This window comes from Leopardus geoffroyi, chromosome D1, assembly GCF_018350155.1.
Source record: "Leopardus geoffroyi isolate Oge1 chromosome D1, O.geoffroyi_Oge1_pat1.0, whole genome shotgun sequence".
In the NCBI taxonomy this organism is placed as follows: domain Eukaryota; kingdom Metazoa; phylum Chordata; class Mammalia; order Carnivora; family Felidae; genus Leopardus; species Leopardus geoffroyi.
The window spans coordinates 1,278,904-1,302,801 of NC_059329.1; the positions used below are offsets into that span (position 1 = coordinate 1,278,904).

General features: G+C 44.0%; 1 protein-coding gene across 2 annotated transcripts in view; it reads right to left on the minus strand.

Moving 5' to 3' along the window:
• Nucleotides 1-2,923: 2,923 nt before the first annotated feature.
• The window catches only part of MMP12 (matrix metallopeptidase 12), a 44,859-nt gene continuing 23,884 nt past the window's right edge, over nucleotides 2,924-23,898 (minus strand). The window contains exons 1-10 of one of the 2 annotated variants that reach the window (XM_045486602.1): nucleotides 15,660-15,803; nucleotides 14,259-14,506; nucleotides 13,497-13,645; nucleotides 13,284-13,409; nucleotides 10,844-11,005; nucleotides 10,203-10,326; nucleotides 5,837-5,970; nucleotides 5,316-5,475; nucleotides 4,476-4,579; nucleotides 2,925-3,568 (exon numbers count right to left, since the gene is read on the minus strand). In XM_045486602.1, coding sequence (XP_045342558.1) covers nucleotides 3,468-3,568; nucleotides 4,476-4,579; nucleotides 5,316-5,475; nucleotides 5,837-5,970; nucleotides 10,203-10,326; nucleotides 10,844-11,005; nucleotides 13,284-13,409; nucleotides 13,497-13,645; nucleotides 14,259-14,506; nucleotides 15,660-15,764 — 1,413 coding nt within the window. In that variant the 5' untranslated portion in view covers nucleotides 15,765-15,803 and the 3' untranslated portion in view covers nucleotides 2,925-3,467. Of the gene's footprint in view, nucleotides 3,569-4,475; nucleotides 4,580-5,315; nucleotides 5,476-5,836; nucleotides 5,971-10,202; nucleotides 10,327-10,843; nucleotides 11,006-13,283; nucleotides 13,410-13,496; nucleotides 13,646-14,258; nucleotides 14,507-15,659; nucleotides 15,804-23,898 lie in introns of those variants that run through there. The other variant, XM_045486604.1, reaches the window with a different exon arrangement.

A 23,898-nucleotide genomic window follows, 5' to 3' on the forward strand; every position in this document is an offset into this window, starting at 1 on the left:
CACAGCGGGCATTCTGTGTCCCTGAATTTCTGGGCAGAGACTGACTGAGTTTTCCATCTTGTGCTTAAACTTCAGTTACTCCACCCACTTGACAACATGGCAATCTGTCATTAGCATGTCTGTCACCTTTTGTGCCTTTGGGGGCAGAGACTCTCCCAGTTCTCTCTGGGCTCCTCATACCCATCACAGGGTCGAGAATCCAGCAGATGATAAATATTCTTCAGTGAATGAACGAAGGCAACACAAGTGAACGGGCAAAGTGACTGCCACCCAGAAGTGGCACGCTTTTCCCTTCTCTTCTGCAGCGGTGACGTCCTTCGCTACATTAGAGGGCAGGAGGGAGACAGGATCAGGAAGACTAGCTTCTGGTTCTGTCTGGGTTGAGGATTTGCTTTAGTGGCATGGGGGCTTCTCTACCTGGTGGCCCCAATGGTGGGCAGCCTCTGCTCCTTCCTGTTGGCTAACTAGCGCCGAAGCGTAATTTTCAAAAAAGTTAAAAGTGTCTTTTGTGTACATAAAAGATGAACACGTTGGAGATATTATCCAACTCACTAACTAGCGAGGGAATTGGTTTTAAGAAAGATTTGAAAAATACGTATGCAGTAAGATACGCTGAAATGAATTTTCTTTTCTTAAAGTTTACTTTTGAGAGAGAGAGAGAGCGAGCGAGCGAGCAGGGGAGGGGCAGAGAGAGAAAGGGAGAGAGAGAATCCCAAGCAGGCTCCATGCTGTCAGCATAATCTGACACAGGGCTCAAACCCACTAACAATGAGATGATGACTTGAGCCGAAGTCAAGAGTCAGACACTTAACCGACTAAGCTCCCCAGACGACCCTATAATGAATTTATCTTATAGGGCTATGAAATATAATGTTTGGGATTATCTCTTCTACAAGGCAGAAATCAATTATATTTCTTTTATTTTTTTATTTCAGAAAGTGAGAGAGAGTACGAGCAGGGAAGGGGCAGAAGGAGAGAGAGAGAGAGAGAAAGAGAGAGAATGAATTCCTGACATGGGGCTCGATCCAACAACCCCAGAATCATGACCTGAGCTGAAATCAAGAGTCAGAAGCTCAACTGACTGAACCACCCAGGAGCCCCTCAATTAAATTTCTAAGAGGTAACATTTATTTGCATTGCTACAGAAAGGAACAATTTGCATTATTGCCATTTTTATACTATTTCTATCTTTACAGATTTATGGATAGCCTGGTCGGTACCAAGTCAGAGGTGCTCACCCTTGTAAGATCAGCTGTCCTGCAGAGGATCTGCTAGACAATGTGAGTCACTGTATCGTAAAGATAATCGTCATTTCCAAGTCTTGGGTATTTGCTCTCTGTCATTAGCAAGATAAAACTACTACATTTCCCAAAGCAAAATGATACTCCGTGGACTGGACAAAGAATCCTTATGACGTATTAAAGACCTTGTAACTGACAGGTCAAGTGGAGGTACAAAGTGGTACAGAGTGGGTACTTTGGTTTTTCTCCACGCAGTGATTTTAAAAGGCAGGGTTTTGTGGTGGTTAATAACACAGATTCTGGAGTCAAAGTGACTGGCTTTGAATTTCAGCTCCAAGACTGTGTAGCCTCGGGCGAGTTGGGTTTACCTCTCGGTGCCTTGGTTTTTTCATTTGAAACAAAAGAGGAAGACAGCATTTGCCTGGAGCTTGGGATGAAAGCAGTGAGGGGTGTGTGTGTGTGCCCGTGCGTGCGCGCGCATGCATCACTTAGAACAGTGCCTGGCACACGGTTCCCATTCTAAGGATTTGTTAAACAAAATTTAAAGATGCAGCACAAACAGGTAGAGGGAGGAAGCGTCCACCTGTAAATCTGTGGAGGCATTTGGCACGAGTGCCGCTGAGACTGAGAAGGGCACGCTCTTGGCTTTTACTCCAACACACTCATCTGTTAAGGGAAATGGCTGCCCCTGAATTACCTAAGGCCAAAGACAATCCAACCCAGATACCACTGTTTTCTTTTGATGTTAATCCCGTGGGGAAGTTTCTTCTTTTGAAGGATGTCCAGCGTGTAGTTTGCTGTGGGGAAATAACATTCCTTCTCAGAATGGCTTGACCCTGTGCCTTGCAAAGACAATGCCAGGATTATTATACTGAAAAAGCACTTACTAGAGAATGGATCTAAGCCCCGAAGGACAGAGAACTCCATCCCCGTCTAAAATCGATCTGCTCCTCATATTTTCTGACCTCAGTTCCTCCCACTAATCAAAAGGGATCATCTGAGCTTAAATGGGATTCACTATTGCTTGGATCTTGCCATCAGCAGTGATGGTGTGCAAATAAATGGAAAGCTACAAGCATTTCACAAACCCCGTATCATACGAACTGGAACTTTAACATGTGTATATGCAATCCAGAAATAGGGAAAGTGCGGGTCAAGGCAGCGAACAAAATCGACATTAGGCGGAACAAGCGACCAGCGTGACGTGCTCATCATGTATCTTGTTTTCTCAATGAATAAAAACCTTGAAAGAAGGTAACACTTTCTGGTACTTTTTACTAAATTTGGGGAAGCTTAGATTTAATGCCTTGTCAAGGTGACACAGTAATTACAAGGCCCACATGGGGAGACTCGAGCCACAGTGGGAATCACAGGAGACCAGGAAGTTCCCATTACATCTTCTCTCTCCAGGCGCATGGTCGTTCACTGGGCGTGCCCCTCGGGGTCACACGCAGTCCAGAGAATGCTTTCCTGCCTTGAGACCAGGGATTTAGGTAGCCTTAGATAAGTGGCCACGGCAAATAGGACCTCTCCCATTTGCCATATTCCCATTCACACCTGAGTCATGTAGAGACTCTTTATTTAGGAGTAGGTCCAAAACTATTTTCAAAATACAGTTTTTCATGAAAAAATTCCCAGGAACCAAATACTTTCTTTCAAAGTTTTTATTTGAGCAAAAGAAAAAAAAAAAATATATATATATATGTATACTTCAGATACGATTTAGAAAAGTCAACACTGACAACAGAATAAAATAACATTATCACCATAATTATATAATTTACTTATATATTACTTACATTAATTGTCATTTCCTGGTATATTCTGTTTTTACTCCAAAAGAATTAAAAAAATGTACTTGTTGAAACCTTTAATGGCCACAGAAACAAATTATTTCTTAATATTAGTTAAGGCAAAGAAATCATGATAATGTCTCAGTTGTGGGATGGTCAGGGACCAAGATAGTCTATGGCCCCTTGAAGGTGTCTGTTTTGAAGCTGAATAGTTGAATCAAGTAAAAATTGACAGTGAGGGTTTTCAGAATCGAAAAATCTTATGCAATTTGTATGACCATTTACGTGTAGGATCGTTTATCTCTGGCCTACAGACTTTACCTTATTTTATGAAACGCACCAGCATGCACTGGTACGCTGGCCACAGAGCAAGTAAACAATAATTTCTTATTTAACTGAAGTGAATTGACAAACATTACTAATGACACCCTTCCTAACAACCCAACTTGATATCGTGTTTCAGCCTTTTGGTGACACGATGGGACAGGACATCATATTCCGATACATGAGATCCTTGGAAGAAATAGTAGTGTCCTGGAAACGAAAACACATTGAATAGCTTAAATCCCCACTTGCATTTTTTTAAAAAAGAAGGTAACACACATCTGTGTTTTTACAGAATATCTATATCAGACCAGACTTATAGATGGTTTATATTAGACATTTGAGAATAGAAACGTTGGGTCCTGGCACTGGGTATCCTGTCCCTGGATATGTGTTTATCTTCATTTCACCATTAAGTATCTTCCGTAATTTTACTGAGAAGATTGCTTGGTCTTAGAAACTGACTATTAAGAGGTGAGTTTTTGAAAAGTCACACTCCAGGTGGAGAACTCAGAGTGAGAGGGAAGACACTGGGCCCAGGCAGGGCACACAGAGGCCTTGATGGAGAAGGAAGACAGGCAGGGGCATTGGCATAGAAGCCAAACGCCTTGGCCCAGCCAGCAATTTGCTTAGGCTGACCTTGCCTGAGGATATTCCTCAACACAAACGCAAACAAGCTCAGCGTTTTTTTTTTATCCCACCCTTAGCCCTGCTCCATGAAAACCCACAAAGGGTGGAGGGGGCTGCCAGGAAGGGAAAAAAATGCAAGGCACAAATAAGTGTGTGAGTCCAGCTTGCCCGAGACTTGCCATGTGCTTACTTGCACAACTGCAAAGCTTGATGGGAACAGCAACTCCAGAGACTCAGACACACACATAGACGCGGCAACAACCATATGCTCCCACCTGCTAGACCACCCTAGAAATAAACTGTTGGTTCTAGCTCCCTCATTCTTCAAGCCTACCGATTCTCAACTAAGCAGACTATGAATTTTCTGTCTGTGGCCCTGTGGAGAGATTCAGGGTTCTTTTCTTTTCTGATTTGATTCCACATCCTCTGACCTTGGAGCCTTTATAATCTTCCGTGTTTTAAAAAGGGATTCCCATAATCTACTTACTGTTATTATAGTAGACTGCATCGATTTGAGGCCCAATGCCCGGAAAGTCTTTGGTAATGAATTTGGGATAACCGGGGTCCATGAGTTGTCTCCTCTCGTCGTACCTGAGCAAAAAAAACAATCAGTAGGACCTCCACTGAAAAATGGATTTCATGATGTAGACCTTGATATTTTATGACATGAACCACAAAACCCACCTATTCTCTCTTGAAAGGCTTTTTCTGAACAGGCTTAAACTGCACTGATAAGAAGATCAAAGACCTAAGCAGTTCACTGATTTATTCCTAGTCCCCACAGGACTCGGACCCTAGGAGTCCCAATTTCTGGTCAAGAACTTCCCTCGCTCCTGCGCAAGGCTTGCACCAGGACCTGGTCTTGCATTACAGAGCCAGACTGTCTAATCTCCTGTTAGGGAAGACCTTGCAGGATTTGCTGTCACTCAGAAGATGGTCTCCTCATTTTGTCTTCCTGGGTCCAAGGTTATAAAAAGGAATCTGAAAATACCCACACTCCCTAAAGAGACTGTGTAAATTCTGGGTCTCGTACATTATACCACTATTTCCCAATGTGTCTGCACTATGATTAATAATGCAACATTTTATTTAAAGTGTTCCTTTTAGAAAAACACATCATGTGCCATCTTACAAATCAGAATCCAGAAGTCCCGAGAACTGACCCAGGATGGTAATGAACTATTCCAGACGTATGTTCTCTTGAACTCTCTTCTAGGAAGGTCAAGGATCCTTAGGAATTTAAATAGAAAAACTACCTACTGGAAAACCCCACTCCCTGCCCATTCCACAAATTGTAGGAGTCAAATAACCAATCATTAAAGCTCACCTCCAATACTGGTTACCTACAAAGAAGTAGGTCTTATAGAGAAGTGGATTAAAAACAGCTGCATCAATTTTTTTCACAAAGTTAGGAAAGCCCAAAGAACGTACATTCTTGGGATAGAGTCGTTGTGGTCTTAAGTTGCTAATTAGCCAATACTTATCATCTGTGAAGATAAAGAAAAAGAATACACTGGAGTCATATAAAAAGAGTCACAGAAACACTGCCTCACTACAGTGTCATTCTTTATCTATAGTTCTAAAACATACTGCTCTTTGTTCTTGAACGTGATTTGTCTCCAGTGGTTCTGTATATTTTTCACAAGTATTACGATCAATATTTGACAAACTTTTCCTGAAATTTTTACACATTATCTAAGTATTTAAGCTATTTTGGGCTCATAGTTCAGACTCACCATTAATTAAATCTCGGGTACTTTTTTCTATGTTTATAAAAATTAGTAGTATTTCCTTCATGTATTCTCTTCCTTGAAGTACACTCAATAGCAAACTAAACATGAGAGTTACCTTTAAAAAGAAAGACTTGATTTCTGTCTCCAATTTCATAAGCAGCTTGAATGCCAGATGGTAAGGTTGGCCAGAAAGAAGAAATTAAACTAATATTGCTCTTTGGACTCTCAGGATTCCTCCACCCAAAGTATCTGATGAAAAACATTTAAAACATGTTAAAAAATCACTGTAGACTCAAGAGCCATGAAATGTTCAGTGGGAATGACCTAAAACAATGCTGTTTTTCAATATTCTTACATTCTGTTCCATGAATGTCTCTCTAGGAGCACGAGGAAAGGACCTTAATCAAGTCTTTCATTATAACAACGATCTGAATGGGCAAACCACCATATGGAAGCTTTGATACTTCAAGGGATCTAGGTTTTCATCTGTACCCACAATTCATTCACCAGTTTTGTAATCTAAATGAAGTTATTCAACCTAAATGTCCAGTTTTCGGATCTCAAGAATGGAGAATAACGAAACTGGAAATCATTTACAAGAAGAAAATTGGAAAAAAAAAAAACCCACAAATATGTGGAGACTGAGTAAGATGCTACTGAACAACCAATAAAGAATGAAGAAATCAAAAAAGGAATTAAAAATTGCCTTGAGACGAATGAAAATGAAAACATAACAGTCTCAACTCTTAGGGAAGCAGCAAAAGCAGTTCTAAGAGGCAAGTTTATAGCGATATAGGCGCACCTCAAAAAAAAAACAAGAGAAATCCCAAATAAACAATCTAACTTGACATCTAAAGGAACTAGAAAAAGAACAAAGAGAGCCCAAAGCTAGTTAAAGGAAGGAAATAATAAAGATCAGAGTGGAAATACATGAAATAAAGACTGAGAAAAAATTTACAAGATCAATGAAAGTAAGATTTTGGCCTTTCAAAAGATAAACAAAATTGATAAGCCGTTATCCAGACTCACCGGAAAAAAAAAAAAAAAAAAAAAGAGGGCTCACATAAATACATTCAGAAATGAAAGGGAAGTTACAATGGATTCCAAAGAAATACAAACAATCACAAAAGACTACTATGAACAATTATGTGTGAACAAACTGGACAACCAGAAGAAATGGATATAATTTCTCAGAAACATACAATCTTCCAAGACTGAATCAGAAAGAAATAGAAAATTTGAACAGACGCTACCAGAAATGAAACTGAGTAATCAAAAGCTCTCAACAAACAAAAATCCAGGATCAGGCAGTTTCACAGGTGAATCCTGCCAAACAATGAAAGAAGACTTAATACCTACCCTTCTCAAATTATTCCAAAAAAAAAAAAAGTGAAGGGGAAGGAATGCTCCCAAACTCATTCTACAAGGCCAGCATTACTCTGATACCAAAATCAAACAAACACACTACAAAAAAAGAAAATTACAGGCCGATATTCCTGATGAACATAGATACAAAAATTCTCAACAAAATATTAGCAAGCCAAATTCAACAACACATCAAAAGCATCATATACCCCCATCAAGTGGAATTTATTCCAAGGATGCAAGGATGGTTCAATATCCACAAATCATTGCAATACATCACATGAACAAAACGAAGGCTAAAAAGCATATGATCGTTTCAATAGCTGCAGAAAAATAATTGGACAAAATTTAACAGTGATTCACGAGAAAAACTCTCAACAAAATGGTTATAAATATATGTCAACATAATAAAGGCCATGCATGGCAAACCCAGAGCTAGCATTATACTAAATGGTGAAAACAGAAAGCTTTCCTTTACCATCAGGAACAAGACCATGAATTTCACTCTTATTGGAAATCCTAGTCACAGAAATTAGGCAAGAAAAAAAAGGGGGACATCCAAATTGGAAAGGAAGAAGTAAAACTGTCACTATTTGCAGATGACATAATACTACCTGTACAAAACCCTACAGACACCACCAAAAAACCAGTACAACTAATAAGTGAACCTAGTAAAGATTCAGGATAAAAAACCAATACACAGAAATCTGTTGTGTTTCTGTACATTAATAATAAACTATCAGAAGAAATCAATAGTACATTCCAATTTATAATTGTATCAAAAAAATAAAGTACTTCAGAATAAATGTTGCCAAGGAAGTGAAAGACCTGTACTCTGAAAACTTTTAAGATGCTAATGAAAGAATTGACGATGACACAAATAAATGGAAATCTATTCCATGCTCGTGGATTGCAAGAGGAAATATTACTAAAATATCCATACTATCCAAAGCAATTTACAGATTCAGTGAGATCTCTATCAAAATAGTTACATCACTTTTCACAGAACTAGAACAAAGACTCTTAAAATCTGTATGGAACCACAAAAGATCCTAAGTAGCCAAAGCAAACTTGAGAAAGAACAAAGCCGGAGGTAAAATGCTCCAGATTTCTACACAGCAAAATTAACCAAACCAGTATGGTATTAGGACAACAACAGTCACAGAGATCAATAAACAGAATATAGAGCGCAGAAGTAAACCCACACTTATATGGTCAGTTAATTTATGACAAAGGAGCTGAGAACATATAACAGGGAAAGGACAGTCTCTTCAACAAATGGTGTCAGGAAAACTGGACAGCTACATGCAGAAGAATGAAACCAGACCACTTTCTTACACCACATACAGAAAAAAACTCAAAATGGATTTTTCTGTAGAACCTGAAACCATAACACTTCTAGAAGAAAACATAGGCAGTGAGCTCTTTGACACTAGCTTTAGAGACTTCTTTTTTTTTTTTAATCTGTCCCCTCAGACAAGGACAACAAAAGCAAAAATAGACAAGTGGGACTGCATCAAACTAAAAACCTTTTGTACAGTGAAGGAAACCATCAACAAAATGAAAAGGCAAACTATTTCACGGGAGACTCTTGCCGGAGATATATCCAATAAAATGTTAACATCCAAAATATATAAAGAACTCATACAACTTGATATTAAAAAAAAAATCAATCTGATAAAAAAAAAAAAAATAGAGGCCTGGCACAGATATTTTCCAGAGAAGACTTACAGATAGCCAACTGAGACATGAATAGATGCTCAACACCACTATCAGGAAATGCAAATAAAACCACAACGAGCTATGACCTTACTCCTGTCGAAATGACTGTCATCAAAAAGACAAGAAATAACATGTGGTGGTGAAGATGTGGAGAAAAGGAAGCCCTCAAGCACCGTTGGTGGGAATGCAAATTGGTGCAGCTACTCTGGAAAATAGTATGGAGCCTCTTTACAAAGTTAGTTATAAAAAAATGCCATATGACCTACCAGCTCCACTTCTAAGTATTTATGCAAAGCACACAAAACGCTCATTAGAAAAGACATACGTACCCTGATGGTCATTGCGGCATGATTCACAATAGCCAAGATACAGAAGCGACTTAAAAGTCCACTGATAGATGAATGGATAAAGAAGACGTGGTATGTATACAATGGAATACCGGCCATAAGAAAAGAGTGCAATCTTGCCATCAGCGACAACAGGGGGGGCCTAGAGCATATCAGGCTAAGTGAAGGGAGTCAGGCAGAGAAAGAAACATCATGTGATTTCACTTAGATGTGGAGTCTACAAAACAACAAAAACAAATGAACAAACAAAACAGAAGAGAAGCAGACTCACAGATACAAACTGATGGTTGCCAGAGGGGAGTCAGTCAGGGGTAGACTGGAGGGGATTCAGAGGCACAAACTTCGGTGATGAAATAAGTAAGACACAGACAGGTAATGTACAGCATAAGGAATACAGTCAATAATGTTGTAAGAACTTTAAGTGGTGACAGATGGTAACTAGACTTACTCTGGTGACCTTTGGTAATATACACAAGTATCAAATTACTGTGTTGAGCACCTGAAACTAATACGGTGTTGTATGTCAATTACTCTTCCATTTAAAAAATGGGGAATATTTGTCCCATCCATCAAATACTAATTTTCTCCACTCCTCATACCTCCAATACCTGCTTCAATCTGTGCTGTAAGGCAGAAACCATTAAGTTATCCTGGAATTACTTTCTCTGCAATCAAGAATCAAGACTTTTAATAGGTACTGTCACACCTGTAGTCCCAGACTTAACCATTTTCACCTGTCATTAAAATAGCCTCGTTCCACTTCTTCCTGTCTTGTCTTTCCTCACCCCAGATTCGTACTGTAAATCCTTTTTTTTTTTTTTTTTTTTTTTACTTACTAATCTTATCATTAAACACAAATGCAATCACACCATTCTCTTCCTTCAAAACCTTCAGGCTGTCTACTTCCTACAGAATTCACTCCAAGCCCTCCTCATTTTCATCTACGTCATTCTCCATCATTTTCCACGATTCTCTGACCCCCCAAAAAATTATAAATCCAAGGACAGAGCCTCCCATATTGGCTAGATGTAAGGGGGATTCTTCTACCTGTCTTTAAAGAAAATGATTTTATTTCCCACAGTAGTGGCAGCGTCAAGACTCAGACTGGGGTTGCAGGTGGCCGATTCCGTACTGTCAGGACGTGATGGGGGTTGGCGCCTTTCTGGACCTCCTGTAAAATACATTTCAAGAAGCATTAGGGAAAAAAATCTGCATTTTAGCTGCTAAAGGGAAGAATCATTCTTTTACAACATTCACTTTTCGGGATGAGAAATGCATAAAAAGCAACTTAGGCTTCCTATAATATTCATAGGAAGCATATAATAAAGATCTTTCTCCCATGTGGTTGCAACATCATGGAAGGAGAAAAATCTGATCACTCCAGTTTTCCTGTTCCGGTCAGATTATTTCTCTGTGTGCCTTCATCAAAGACAATGGTATGTTGGACAGAAAGAACACGCTTGAGGCCAGAAGACTCAGAATCTGCCCCTGTCACTGGCATTAGCACACCGGGTCTCTGTGCTTTTCTGTAAAATGAAGATAATATCTGGGTGACCTACCTCACAGGGTTTTCAGGGGGCTCAAGAGAAAAGACCCATGTTAAAGTTTTTTTCAGATGCAGATATTATGAGACTATTCATGAGAGTGAGTATCTTTGTGAAGCAAAATGGTAAAGAAATTCAACTCACCATAGAGAGACTGAATGCCACGTACGTCATCAGAAGAGAGGCGAAAGGTGTTGGGGTCAACGTAACTGTAAGTAGGGAACATTATGGCTTTTGGATCACTGGAATGGCCAAGACCCAAGGAATGGCCAAGCTCATGAACAGCAACTAGGAACAAGTTTGTGCCTAAGAGGAAATCAGAGGGGGGGGAAAGAGCAGTGAAATATATTTGCATGCAGAGGACAAGGACACAACTGAAATCTGACACAATGAAAGGGGACGCATTTGTGAATACTTATTTCCTTTCTCTCTTACATAAGGTTTTTTTGATGTCAGCACTATTGACTTTATAGGCCAGATAATCCCTTGTTGTTAGCGCTGTCCTGTGTATCACAGATGTCTAGAAACCTCTGGGTTTGCCACTTAAAATTCTTTCTTGTTTTTCAACATTTATTCATTTTTGAGAGAGAGATAGAGAGCGTGAGCAAGGGAAGAGCAGAGAGAGGGGGACAGAATATCTGACGCAGGTTCTGTGCTGACAGCAGAGAGCCCCTTGTGGAGCTCGAACCCACAAACCGCGAGATCATGACCTGAGCCAAAGTCGGACGCTTAACCGACTGAGCCACCCAGGCGCCCTCGGGTTTGCCACTTAAATTCAAGTAGCACACTCCCTCCACCCTGACAACCAAAAATGTCTCTCCACATCATCAAATTTCCCCTTGGGGGCAAAAAGGATCACAGCAGCAGCTCACATGACATGTGTTCTGTCGTGAACACTTCTAGAATGTTGTCTTGTCGCTGTGTTTACTGGTTCTCACCACTTCTACAACATTCCCTTTCCATTCCGCAGGTACGCTTGATCAGACTTCAGTGAATATGGAAATGTCTTTACTAACCATCATTTACTAAACCCAAATAAAAGGCCAAATTAAGTTCCAGGTCCTCTGAGCCACCCAGGAATGTATCATACCCTGTCTGTTCCTTGCGAAACTTGAAAGGAAGCCAGCACTCGGTCTATTTACGGACGAGGACACAGTGTCAGCAAGATTAATGGACCAAATTAAGGTCTTGAACCAAGAATCAAATCTAAATGTCTTGGCTCAAAAGCTCCTTTTTTTACTATACATGACTCAAAATGAAGGCAAAGTCTATGCTTACAACGTAGACACAGTGACGTCACCAAGTTACAGTCTCACCTGTTCATTTTTTCTATATGTTCTAGAGAGATGCACATTTGTAGGGAAGAGAGAAGGGGTATGTCCTTTCTCTCACATTTCTCAGTTTTCAGAAGATTTGACTAGCCCCGGACTGTTATGATTTTTTTTTAAATCTCTGTTCTACTCCCACGCCTTCATTTTTATCTTTCTTTTTCTACGGCACAACTGAAGCTCAGAAAAACAGATTTTCCCAGAGTCACACGCCATTTAGCTGCAGGGGGTGGCCAGTACCCAAGAGTGAGCATCTCTGGGGGGGTCTTCAGGAACACAGACCCCCTAAGCATTCCCTCTAACACTGGGGGCTGAGCCACTAACTCACTTCTCTCCAATAATGAGAAAGAACCAAAGACTGTCATTCTCTGCATTCTGCCTAAAACCGGGAAAAGTAAACAAAACCCATTACATTTTGACCTAAATCCCAAATTTATCCTAGTCTCCGTCCCTGTAATGTGTTGCACACAAGACCACCACCGGTCCTTATCTCAAAATCCTGGGTGTCTGTCTGTCCTCTGTTTCCCACCCCGTTGTGTGCTTTTTGTCTCAGTGCAAAACTCCTCGATAAAGAACTTAATACGCCTTGGGGCATGCATCATACTAAAACAAACAGCCTTTCTGGTCTGTAAAAACATTGCCATCCAATGCATGTAGTATCGGCCAGAGAGAGGGGGATGCTGAGAGGAGCTCATTCTTGAAGACCTTCTTTCCAATCACTTCCCTCGTGAGTCAATCATACAGCATAGAATTTCCCACAGAGAGATTAGGAAGGCTTGTGATAGGATGGTTTGAATTTTCCAATGGGTAGTGATCCCTTCAAACAGGGGGAGAGTAGTTGTTCCTCTTCCCCAACTGCCTGAGAGGGATGGTGAGTTACAGCCTCCTCCGTAAATACACACAAGGTATTGCTTTGTTCAAGGGTCAGCTGGGCATCCTGAAATTTCTATCCCGGAAGCTCAGGAGGCTATGTGACCATATAACCTTGTGTTTTGCGACAGGCATTTCCAAACTTTCTATTGTAGAACTTCATCTTTCTGCGCCACTAGAAACCTAAGGAAACGTCAGCATATGATGACATGTGCGGATGATCACGTACGTGAGGACGGCTGCATGCCCAGGGTTGGCATCTGCTTTTGCTCCACTTCACGGACCGTGCCGTCAAGAACTGACCGCCTAAATGCTTTTACCTTTCCAAACTATGGCTTCCCAGCTTCCTGAGTTCACACTCTGGGTGAGCTTTTATTTTTGCCTACCTCTGTAGTTCGCAGTCCAGGTTTCAGCCTCGTCGAAATGTGCGTCTCCCCCAATACCGGGTCCGGGTCCGAAAGCATGGGCTATGATTCCCCCTCTGCCGTCGAAAGGACTGAAGTCTCCGTGAGCTTTTGAAAGAGTAAAGACAATTAGTCCTTCTTTACAGACAACAGGTCGTGCCAATGACACAGATGAAAAAAGTTCACCTCCTTTACCTCCAGATGCAAATCCGATCATAATGTCAGCCTCTCCTGAGTGAATTCTCCTGAATCTCAGGGGAGTCACATCACTCCATACTTGAAAAGCTTTTTGGATGGCATAGTCAACATCCGCAGGCTTCATGTCAGGAGTGTAACTGTTGATTCTGTATGAGAGAGGGAGGGAGAGGGAGAGGGAGAGAGAGAGGGAGGGAGAGAAATATATGGGAACCATGTGTTAGTTCTTATTGTGACACGTGACACCTCACTTCTGTCTGCATCACTGGAGAAAGAATCACCTCGTAAATCGATACTCTGGATAACCAAACCCCACATCATTAACTACTAAAACATGTATCCTTGGACAGCGTCCTCCTGAAACAGAATCTAACTGGATTTCTTCTCATTTATGATTTATGGGTTTTCTCTGTGAAGGACTTACGTTCATAGAAGCCTATGCCTTTTGTCCCCACTCCCAGACGTCTGGATTTATCCATCTTGACTATCCTATAAAATGCTCTCCTGTCTCTTGTTTATCATAGATATAGCTTAATTCTCCTTTTATTTGAAGGCTTTCTACTCTGCTCTGGGTGGACAAGCCAAACAGTCCCTCTTTGAGTGAACAATCCCCCCTTCCAGAAAGAACGAATTTTAACACAGGGATGGCGTTGACAATCGAGAGAGGCTTCTCACCTACTCTCAGACTTGGGGCTATATCAAAATGGTTCGGGCTTCTGGAAGTCAGACCTCAGGGAAAGGAGAAAACCGCCATGACGTTACCTGTAGGTGAGAAAGCGTTTCCTCCACACTGGCCTCCCTGCCAGTGTCCTGAACTCGTGGACATCAGGCACCCCACATCGGGGCATGTGCATCATGTCCAGAGTAGAGGCGTCCAGTCTCCCGGTCACTTTCAGCCCCAAGAACTGCTGCATTTCCTGAAGTTTATTCTTCATCAAATTCGGACTGACTTTCATTTTTGTCACTGGAACTCCATCCATGACAAAACCGTAAAAGGTTCCCAGGTACCTCTGGAAAGATGTACTTCGTTAGACGGTCTACTTTAGTTAGACGTTCTACTACACGGAAAGGTTTCTGAGGCACCTCTGTATATATGACTCAACGGTACACTGATGCTTCTGAACCAGGTATCAGACAATTAATTATAATGAGAAAAAAATCTTTATTTTCTGTGCCGTCAAGGTGAGTCATAAACCATTAGCGATATTGATTGCTGGAAGCCCACTGAAAACACCTTGATGTCTCCCTACCTCTCTGAACGGGCTTCTATTTTTTTTAAATATATTTCAGCATCTAGCACATCCCAGCATCAAGTAAAGAGCAAGACCTTCATTGTCAGGATGCACAAATTATTAGTTTAAGTTGGGATAAAATTTTCCTGCTTACAAATCCAAAGCTCAACACAATGGACAACCACGACAAATTCAAAGTGAAAAGAGTCTTGGAAAACGGGGAGAGCATCCAAACTCATAATTAGAGGAAAGAGACAAATGGAAAAAAAATCCTGGTTTTTATTTTTAATTTTTTTTAACGTTTATTTATTTTTGAGACAGAGAGAGACAGAGCATGAATGGGGGAGGGTCAGAGAGAGGGAGACACAGAATCTGAAACAGGCTCCAGGCTCTGAGCCGTCAGCACAGAGCCCGACGCGGGGCTCGAACTCACGGACCGGGAAATCATGACCTGGGCCGAAGTCGGCTGCTTAACCGACTGAGCCACTCAGGCACCCCCAAAAATCCTGTTTTTTAAAAAAAGCTCATGAAGAAACAGCTGGGATGACTGAAGGTAACAAGTCGTCTTGAAAGATCATGGCGGGCTGAAGTGGTTAAATAATGAAGCCACTGTTTAAACCTCAGATTGTTAAATGACATTAAACGACGATTGTAAAACACGGACCAGATGTACGACTCCAATTATTTTTTAACTAAAACTCTTTGGCCACAGCACTTTAGCAAAAGAAACAAAGTCATCCCCCAATTTTATAAAACTTTCAAAACCAGTACTTCTCCTACATTCGTCTTTGGCAAAGAAAAATACAGCGTTCAAAGCAAAGAGCCGCCTAAACCAGTTTGCAACTAGTCCGTGTCAAGAGAAAACTGGTCAACGCGATCAATTTTGAAGACAAAAGTCAGGCTGCGTAAATGCTGTGGGGTCAGTACTTACTTCAGCGAAGAGCACATCATTGTCCTCAGAGCCTGTGGAGTTAGTCAGAGGAACGGCTCCAGAGGCAGTGGCCTGTAGGACCAGCACCAACAGAGGAAACTTCATTCTCCACTTCTGAAGGGTTCTCCCCAACTAACCCGGTTCCTCCTCCATGCAAAGTTCCTCAAACGTCCCTGCTTATATAGCCCTTAGGCCCTGTTCTGTGAATATGAAATCCTGGGTGACTCACAGTTGATATCATCCCTTGACTTATCTCAAAAACCCGCAAACACAAGCACAGATATTTTTCTAGGACCAACAATGGGTCAATTAGCACCGAACTCGTGACTCAGGCAATTCAGAGTATGTTTCCTCAAAATAAAGAGGCCCTATGAAATAAGGCATTATATGAGGACCACTAAGCACTACAATGTCACAGTAACTTAGAAACTTATGTCTAGAAAGCTCAGTGTCTGAATTTTTTTTTTTTTATATATATATATTTTTTTCAACGTTTATTTATTTTTGGGACAGAGAGAGACAGAGCATGAACGGGGGAGGGGCAGAGAGAGAGGGAGACACAGAATCGGAAACAGGCTCCAGGCTCTGGGCCATCAGCCCAGAGCCTGACGCGGGGCTCGAACTCACGGACCGCGAGATCGTGACCTGGCTGAAGTCGGACGCTTAACCGACTGCGCCACCCAGGCGCCCCTGAATTTTTGCTATAATAAGTTCCTTATATTTATTATAGGCAAAATAAGCTTTTTAAAAAACATGTAAAAAGTTGGATGCATAAAGGCCTTTTTTCTGACTTGGAAGAATCCTCTCCAAGCTGAGTCTAGCTCCCTAGAGAACTGTGATGTATGGAGACATAGTGTTGAACAAGGAAAAGTCTGTAACATCACGATGCTTTGATGTTTTGTTCTGTGTGCAGGCTGTGGAGACAGATCCCAGAGGCGGATCCCCATGCCTCCCTAACTGGCTGGAGTCAGCAGCTTAAGGTCAACTGTGTAGAGGGAAACGTTTGCTCCCGGAATCGACCTCCCTCTCCGCTCAGCTCCCCCCTTTTCCCTTGATGTGGTTGCTCTGTTCGCACAGCATCTGCCTCTCAGTCGGTAGGGAATGCTCGAAGACGAGCATTAGATTCCATCTAAGAATCCAGGAATAAACCACGATGGTTAGAAGCGTGAGCGGTGGGGCTGTCCCCCGATTCTGTGTGAACGGTCTGCTGGTGGAGGGGTCGCATGACACTGGGTTAGGGTTCAGCCATTGCTGTTCCCTGAGGCTGATGCTCCGGGAAAACAAGGGATGTGTCTGCCCTACAGCCAGCATCCCACCTCCAACTCTGCCCTTTCAGGCTGTCTGATTTGACCTCTAGGATCTTCAGCTGTTTCGTCTGAAATGAGGCTGATAACCTTCACCTCCTTATGCTTTTGTGATGATTACACAAGACGGTGTATTATAAATACCAGCGGATAGTCGTATTACCCGTCTATAGTGGTATAGACGAATATTCGTGTCCTTTCTCTCGGCCCAAAAGGAGAGCATCATGCACCTTTAGGGTGCACCCAGGTGAGGCTGTATGCCCCACGAAAACGAGGATCAAGCAGAAGTAGTGGAAGGCAGTTCTGTCAGATACTGAACTTAAGAATCATTGGAGAAGCATGATGGTCTGGCTAGGAAGCGGCAGAACATGGGATTTAGAGAAAACATGGGAGGGGCTGGTTCTCTGGCCGCAGAGCGTTGCCCCATGAGCGCAGGGTCTGGCTGCGTTGTTCAGCCCTGTATTTCTGGTGCCTAAAACCACCTTGAGGTTAGTAGGTGCTCAAGAAATAGGTATGGAGCAATCTCGTTGGAGAATAGGGCCGGTAGAACAACAGTAGTGAACCGTCTTTGTGGGAGCCGTTGTTACACAGCAGGTGTGCCCCTAAACCTCACTTGAAAGCACACGAGAACCCGTCATATTCCTAAGCAGGAAGGGGTCGGGTACGGGGAAGACTTTCAGGAAGTCTAGAAAGCGTAGGATGTAAAATACAAGGTAAAAGCCGCCCAACTACAAAGGAAGTGAAAAATGTCCTCACTGGAAGCTGTCTTTAAAAGCAAAAAAACAAAACAAAACAAAAACTGGGGTAGCTCGTGGCTCGGTAGGTTAAGTGTCCGACTTTAGCTCAGGTCATAATCTCACGGTTTGCGGGTTTGAGCGCCACATCAGGCTCTGCGCTGACAGCGTGGAGCCTGCTTGGGACTCTGTCTCTCTCTCCCTCTCTCCCTGCCCCTCCCCCACTTGCTCCCAATCTGTCTCTCTCAAAAGTAAACAAACATTAAAAAAAAAACAAAACCCTATACTCAAATTGTAATAGTTTCTGGTCTTGGCTTATCAAATGCCCCAAATGGGTTAAGTATGAGCGATAAGGGCCATTTGGGCAGCCATTGAATGTTACAGGGGGTGCGACCTTAGGTTCTGGGGTCAAGTCAACAAGCTTGAGAATCTGAGCTCATGTCACGATCTTTCACAATCACTGATCTCTTTAGGACTTAATGTCTTCGTTTGTGAAACTGGAATAAAAATAGCAGCTACCTGCAGAGTTGTTACCAGGATTACCTTAAATTACAGGGAAAAGTACTTAGTCTAATGCCTGACACACCTTACGGTTTCAGTGAGACTTCAGGAAGTCTTGCTTCCTTTACTGCACGCGTAGGGGAGACACTTAAAAGAGGGTGGTATTGGGGACGAGAAGGGAAATCACGTGCATGTCCAGACCTCCCTCCCACGTCAGGGTCGCAAAAAGATTGTGATCCAGGCCCAGCCTGGGAGCTGAGGGTCCCAGCAGGCACATGACTTCCAGGGGATACACTGAGGGGGGTCAGAATCAAGGGCAACGCTCCCTGTAAAGAGCAGTGTGTCGACGCAAGTACAGAAAGTACCCCCGGTCGGAGACCCTCATAACGGGGACAACTTGCTGGAAAGACCTTCTTATTGAAAAGCAGATCCAGGGGCGCCTGGGTGGCGCAGTCGGTTAAGCGTCCGACTTCAGCCAGGTCACGATCTCGCTGTCTGTGAGTTCGAGCCCCGCGTCGGGCTCTGGGCTGATGGCTCAGAGCCTGGAGCCTGCTTCCGATTCTGTGTCTCCCTCTCTCTCTGCCCCTCCCCCGTTCATGCTCTGTCTCTCTCTGTCTCAAAAATAAATAAAACGTTAAAAAAAAAAAATAGTCAGACACTGAAAAGCAGATCCAATAGCACAAAGCTTCCCTGTTACACTGTTTCCCTCCTGAGCCAGACACCAGGACATTCTGAGGCATGTCCCTGATATAATCACCTTCCAACTATTCGGGGCGTCGTCCCTAAGGATCTAGAGGCAAAGGGCAGTGTGGTCACCGGTGAGGACCAGGGAGGAGACACGTTCCCCAAATATAGAAAAAAATCCCCCAGCTGACCCTTTCACCAATTGCGGGGAGAAAATTTCAGCTAGTTAATCCTCTCCTTTTATGGATGAAAAACTGGGAGTCCAGAGAAAGGAAGTGAATTGCCTGGGGATGCATCAGGGAGGTCTCCTGACTGTCCTGACTTGTTGTTACAACAGCCATGGTTCTGTCACACCTCACGGGTTTTTCTGCAGATTTCTGTCTTCCCGGGGTTATCTTACTACCGCAAACCACTACTCGTGTCCCTGTGATGCCCTCAGTCCTTTCCGTTGAAGCCACGCTCTCCCCTTGGCTGCTGTGGGGCCCGGAGGAAGCAGACAGCCTGAGACGCCGCAGGGGATCTGGATGCCCAGCGAGGTGGCAGGCCCCGTCCATCCCTGGAGAATCACCTCTGCACCCCTCCCCCCTGCCCTGGCCTGGGCAGTGGCCACTGCCAAGGTGGCTAGCTGCCAGAGCCCCCCAAGAACTGGCCCAGAGCACCCCCGAGAAGCGCGACGTGAAGAGTCAACCAGTTGTGTGCACTTAAACCTAACTTCTCCGTGTCCCTGCTTCGTTTCCTTCATGGGTAAAGCGGGGACGATATTCAGGTTGTGTAAAGAACAAATGACATAATTCGTGAAAAGCATTTATCTTCCTATGACAGCACCTCAAAAATGTTCATTCTTCGCCTCTTCCCTTTCCCTCTTGTCCCTGAATGTCGGTCATGTTAGGGTTGGGTTAGACCTGCTAACTTTTTCCACTTGGGAGAAGAGTTCACCTAAAGACCAATTTTCACCCACAAGACTATCCACGCACATCCAGCACTGAATCGAAAACAGCCTGGAGAAGAGTGGATGTTGGTGGGGGAGACAGCTTGAAGAGTCCCCTCCACCTTCTTCCAGAATGACCCAGAACTTGACCCGACCTGGAGCTGCTACTAAGCCCTAAGGCAGAGAATGTCAGAGCGACTGGTCAGAAATCTGCTGCCTTCAAATGGCTGCTCGGCCCCGCATCGTACCCCTGAGTTCACCAACCCCAAGCGGAAGGTTGTGGCGTGTTGGTGAGAAACCCAGAGCGTGTTGGGTTCAGAGTGGGGCCAGCCCCACGGGGTGCAGCCCACAGAAGGGGCGCAGAGGGAGGAAACACGGAAGGTGAAGGTCGCCATGGTTTCTTTCCGTGGTCCCTTTCCTTCCCCCTGCAAGTGGCTCCCCCTCAAGCGACCATAAGCCAAGGCACAAACTGCAGCAGGAAGCCAATGTCTGACGCGCACATCACAGAGTAGACACAGTGTGAGAACGTAAACACACGTGCTGTTAGCTGTCTGTTTTCCTGTTCTTGCTCTCCAACAACACGGTAAATACCCAGGGGTGGAGAGAAGGACGCAGACATCTCCCCACTGGCATCACAGGAGGTTCAAAGCTTGGGAAAGAGACTTGGCCTCAGACCTCGGCTACGCGACCTACGCGCTGTGTGGCTTTGGGCAAGTCATTAACGTGCAGCTCCCAGATCCGTAAACGACTGTTGGGAGGATGAAATAAGACGATGCGTGGAACCGCCAGGCACTGCTCCTGGCACCTGAACGGTCTGTCCGTAACGTCTTGTGCCACCCACGCAGGGCCCCCCATAAACAGACAGTTGAGACCTTTCCCCATGAAATGTTCACACCAGAGATAAACTGTATCTGTTCAGGGGCGCCTGGGTGGCTCAGTCGGTTGAGCGTCTGACTTCGGCTCAGGTCATGATCTCACGGTTTGTGGGCTCGAGTCCCGTGTCAGGCTCTGTGCTGACCGCTCGGAGGCTGGACCCTGCTTCAGATTCTGTGTCTCCCTCTTTCTCTCTGCCCTTCCCCCACTCACTCTCTGTCTCTCAAAAATAAATATATGTTAAAAAAATTTTTTTAAACTGTATCTGTTCATATGCCACATGGATGTCTGTCCTTTATACATAAAAAATAAGATTTTTTTGCTCCCAGGGACCAATTTCACCCACTGAGGAGTGCACTGCTCCGCTGAGGATGTATGTCCTATATGGCACAAACTCCACACTCCTGGGTCGGTACCAGACCTCTGACACCACTTCTGCCTGGCCTGACACGACACCTCACGGCTGATCTAGGCGGTCTCTGGAGGAGCGCATCAAGCCCAGAGGCCTGGATCTCAGAGAGACTCTTTAGGCCACAGAAGGCAAAACTGTCGAAGCATCACTGAAAAGTATCTGCATCCGCAGAAAAGACGGACTGGCTGTATTTGCCAGATCAACGCAGAGGGAAAACAAACCAGTGGAGAGAGAGAGGGGAAGAGATTAGAGAGAATACGCACAGTTCCCTTCGAGAGTGGGACAAGGTAATTTTTAAACTACGTGATGTTTTCCTACGTTTCTCTCCTTTCCTTCAAGCTCCACTCAAGCCGCTAGCCGACTCTGTGGTATTTGCCTCCACCTTTGTGACGTTGAACATATTATTCTGACTTTTTCCCAAGAATCGAAATCCCCCGAAATGGTTACTGTTTGGGAAGAGAGGGACGTTTTCTTCACCGAGCCAGTGCCGGAGGTGGTTGGGGAGCCTATGGGTTCCGGGCACCATGATGAACTGGGCCCCGCTCAGTGGGATGAGGTGGGACCACAGAAGCTATCATTGCAAGGTGCAGCAACGAAGTGAAACCCCGGGCCTGAGGCTCTGGCTCCCCTCAGGGGTCCGGGTCTTGTGGTCACAGGAGCCACAGGCAGCAGAAGTCAAGAGCACGTGGGCTGGGCGAATCGATACGGAGGGCGCGGAATGCCAGCATGACTGACTGAATTTCCTGCCAGTCCAATGATGTGGAAGCTCAGACTTGAAGTTAAAAATTTAAAAACGCATCGTACCTGGCACAGCTGGACTGAGGTTCATGCAGGCTCCATGTACCAGCTACTTAACACGATCCTTTCTGCAGAGTGGGTGTGGCCTATCATCGCCATCATCATCGTTGCTGCTATCAGCATACTTTAAGCATGATTTTTTGAATGTTTTGTCTATCTTTTCCAGAAAGTGTATATATTTTATAAACTAGCGATTGTTGTAGACCCTGTCTTAGCCCTCAAAGAACACAAAAGGGTAGTGTTACTAAACAGTCAATACCTAGGCATCTGAGTTTAGAGGAATTCAAATAGAAACATGGAGGCATCAACATAGCCCAGGTCCTCTGGGTCCCCTAGCCTGGACCCAGAGGAGGCACGGGCTCACATTTCCGCAGCAGGAGTCTCTAGTCTATGCGTGTCCTTAAATCAGGGATGATCCCAGGCAAACTTAATGAAATATTGAGATGGCTGCCCACCTCAATTCCTGAGCCGTTTCCACCCAAACAAGTTAGAGCCCTCGGAAGCCCCTCTTGCTCTCAGCTGCCTTTCCACAAACTTTTCCACCAGATATTGTTCGAGGTCCCCTGAAAGAGCTACAGTATCATGGACCTTTTCATTGCCATAAAGCACTCTAAAAGACATAAAGAACTTCAAAATATCGACCTAAGACTCTCCGCTGGAAAAATGTGCAGTCATAACCAGTCTCTACTGGAAGATTCGGAATCAGCACAACTAGCCTGTGAGGGAGACGGTTTCTGAGTGAGGACTCTTCCATTGGAAGCCCTCTTATTATCCAACGTTGGGATATGCCAGGGTCGTGACCAAAAGTGCACCGTATGGGATCCTGCTGGACAATGACCTGGGCCCACACAGAGGAAGGGAAGGAGGGCACCCAGGGAAGGGAAGGCAAAAAGAAGGACAGGGACACACACACACGAGGAGGAACCGAATGAAGCCACCTGGGCATGGCTTTACAAAATTCCGTGTGGAATACTCTCTGTGCATGACGGCTACCTAACGTACCTTAGACAAACACAGAGAAAGACAGGCCCTTCCTTAGCACCAAGGAAATTCATGAAGTCAAGTTTCATATCTTAGTTTCACTATGAATAACAAAGCTCTTGGGATTTCCAACCCAAGGGGGCCCTAAAAAGATCTACTCTGTGGAGACAGCAAGGAACTTCCTCCTTTCCAACACCAACTCGATCAGATGATTAATAAGTCCTGCAAGGAAGCATGAATCATGCTGAGAATTCATTTTACAAATGGAAAATAACTCACAGTGAGTGACAATAATGTCTAAACAACCATGATTTAGGCATCCGTCAAGGAAGTTCAAGAAGGTCCCTTATGCATCTAATCACATTCTTGTCTGCTTCTGGAAAGACCAATCCTTCTGTTCATCAGCCCCAGGGAAGCTGGCCTTCCGGTGCCTGTCCACAGGTATGTTCTGGTCACACACCACCCGCGAAGCCCACTCCTTTGCTTCAAGCCCTGCTCAAGCCTCTAGCACGTTCTGTTTCTCGTTTCCACATTTGGGACCGAGCAGATGATCCTCCTTCTGACTTCTTTCCCGGAGCCTAATTCCACTGAAGGAAACCAGATTATGTCACCCCAAAATATGTCTCTTTGGCATGAAAACTGTTTTGGGCTGAAGACGATTAAGCAACGGCAAAGGCAGAAAAAGTTCCCCCTTTTTTGCCTAAGGGCAAGATCCAAATCCTCCTTTTACCGGAGTCAGGAGCCCGCACACACAAACCTCACTCCATTAACTTCCCCCCACATTTACCTTCCCACAGCTTGCCACCCTGGGAACACTAAAACTGTTTTTCTCTGTCTTGTCATTTCTCTGCAAACATACTGTTCTTTGTTGAACGTGGATGTACGCTGGAATTCTAAGCCAGCGTTCCGAGTTACTTCTCTTCTAGGTTTTTGCTGTGTGCAGTCCACAGCTGCTGCTTTTCTCTTGGGAAGTCTCTCTTACTGTTCAAGAGCTCCAGCTGAATGCCTAAGGTGAACAGAGGTG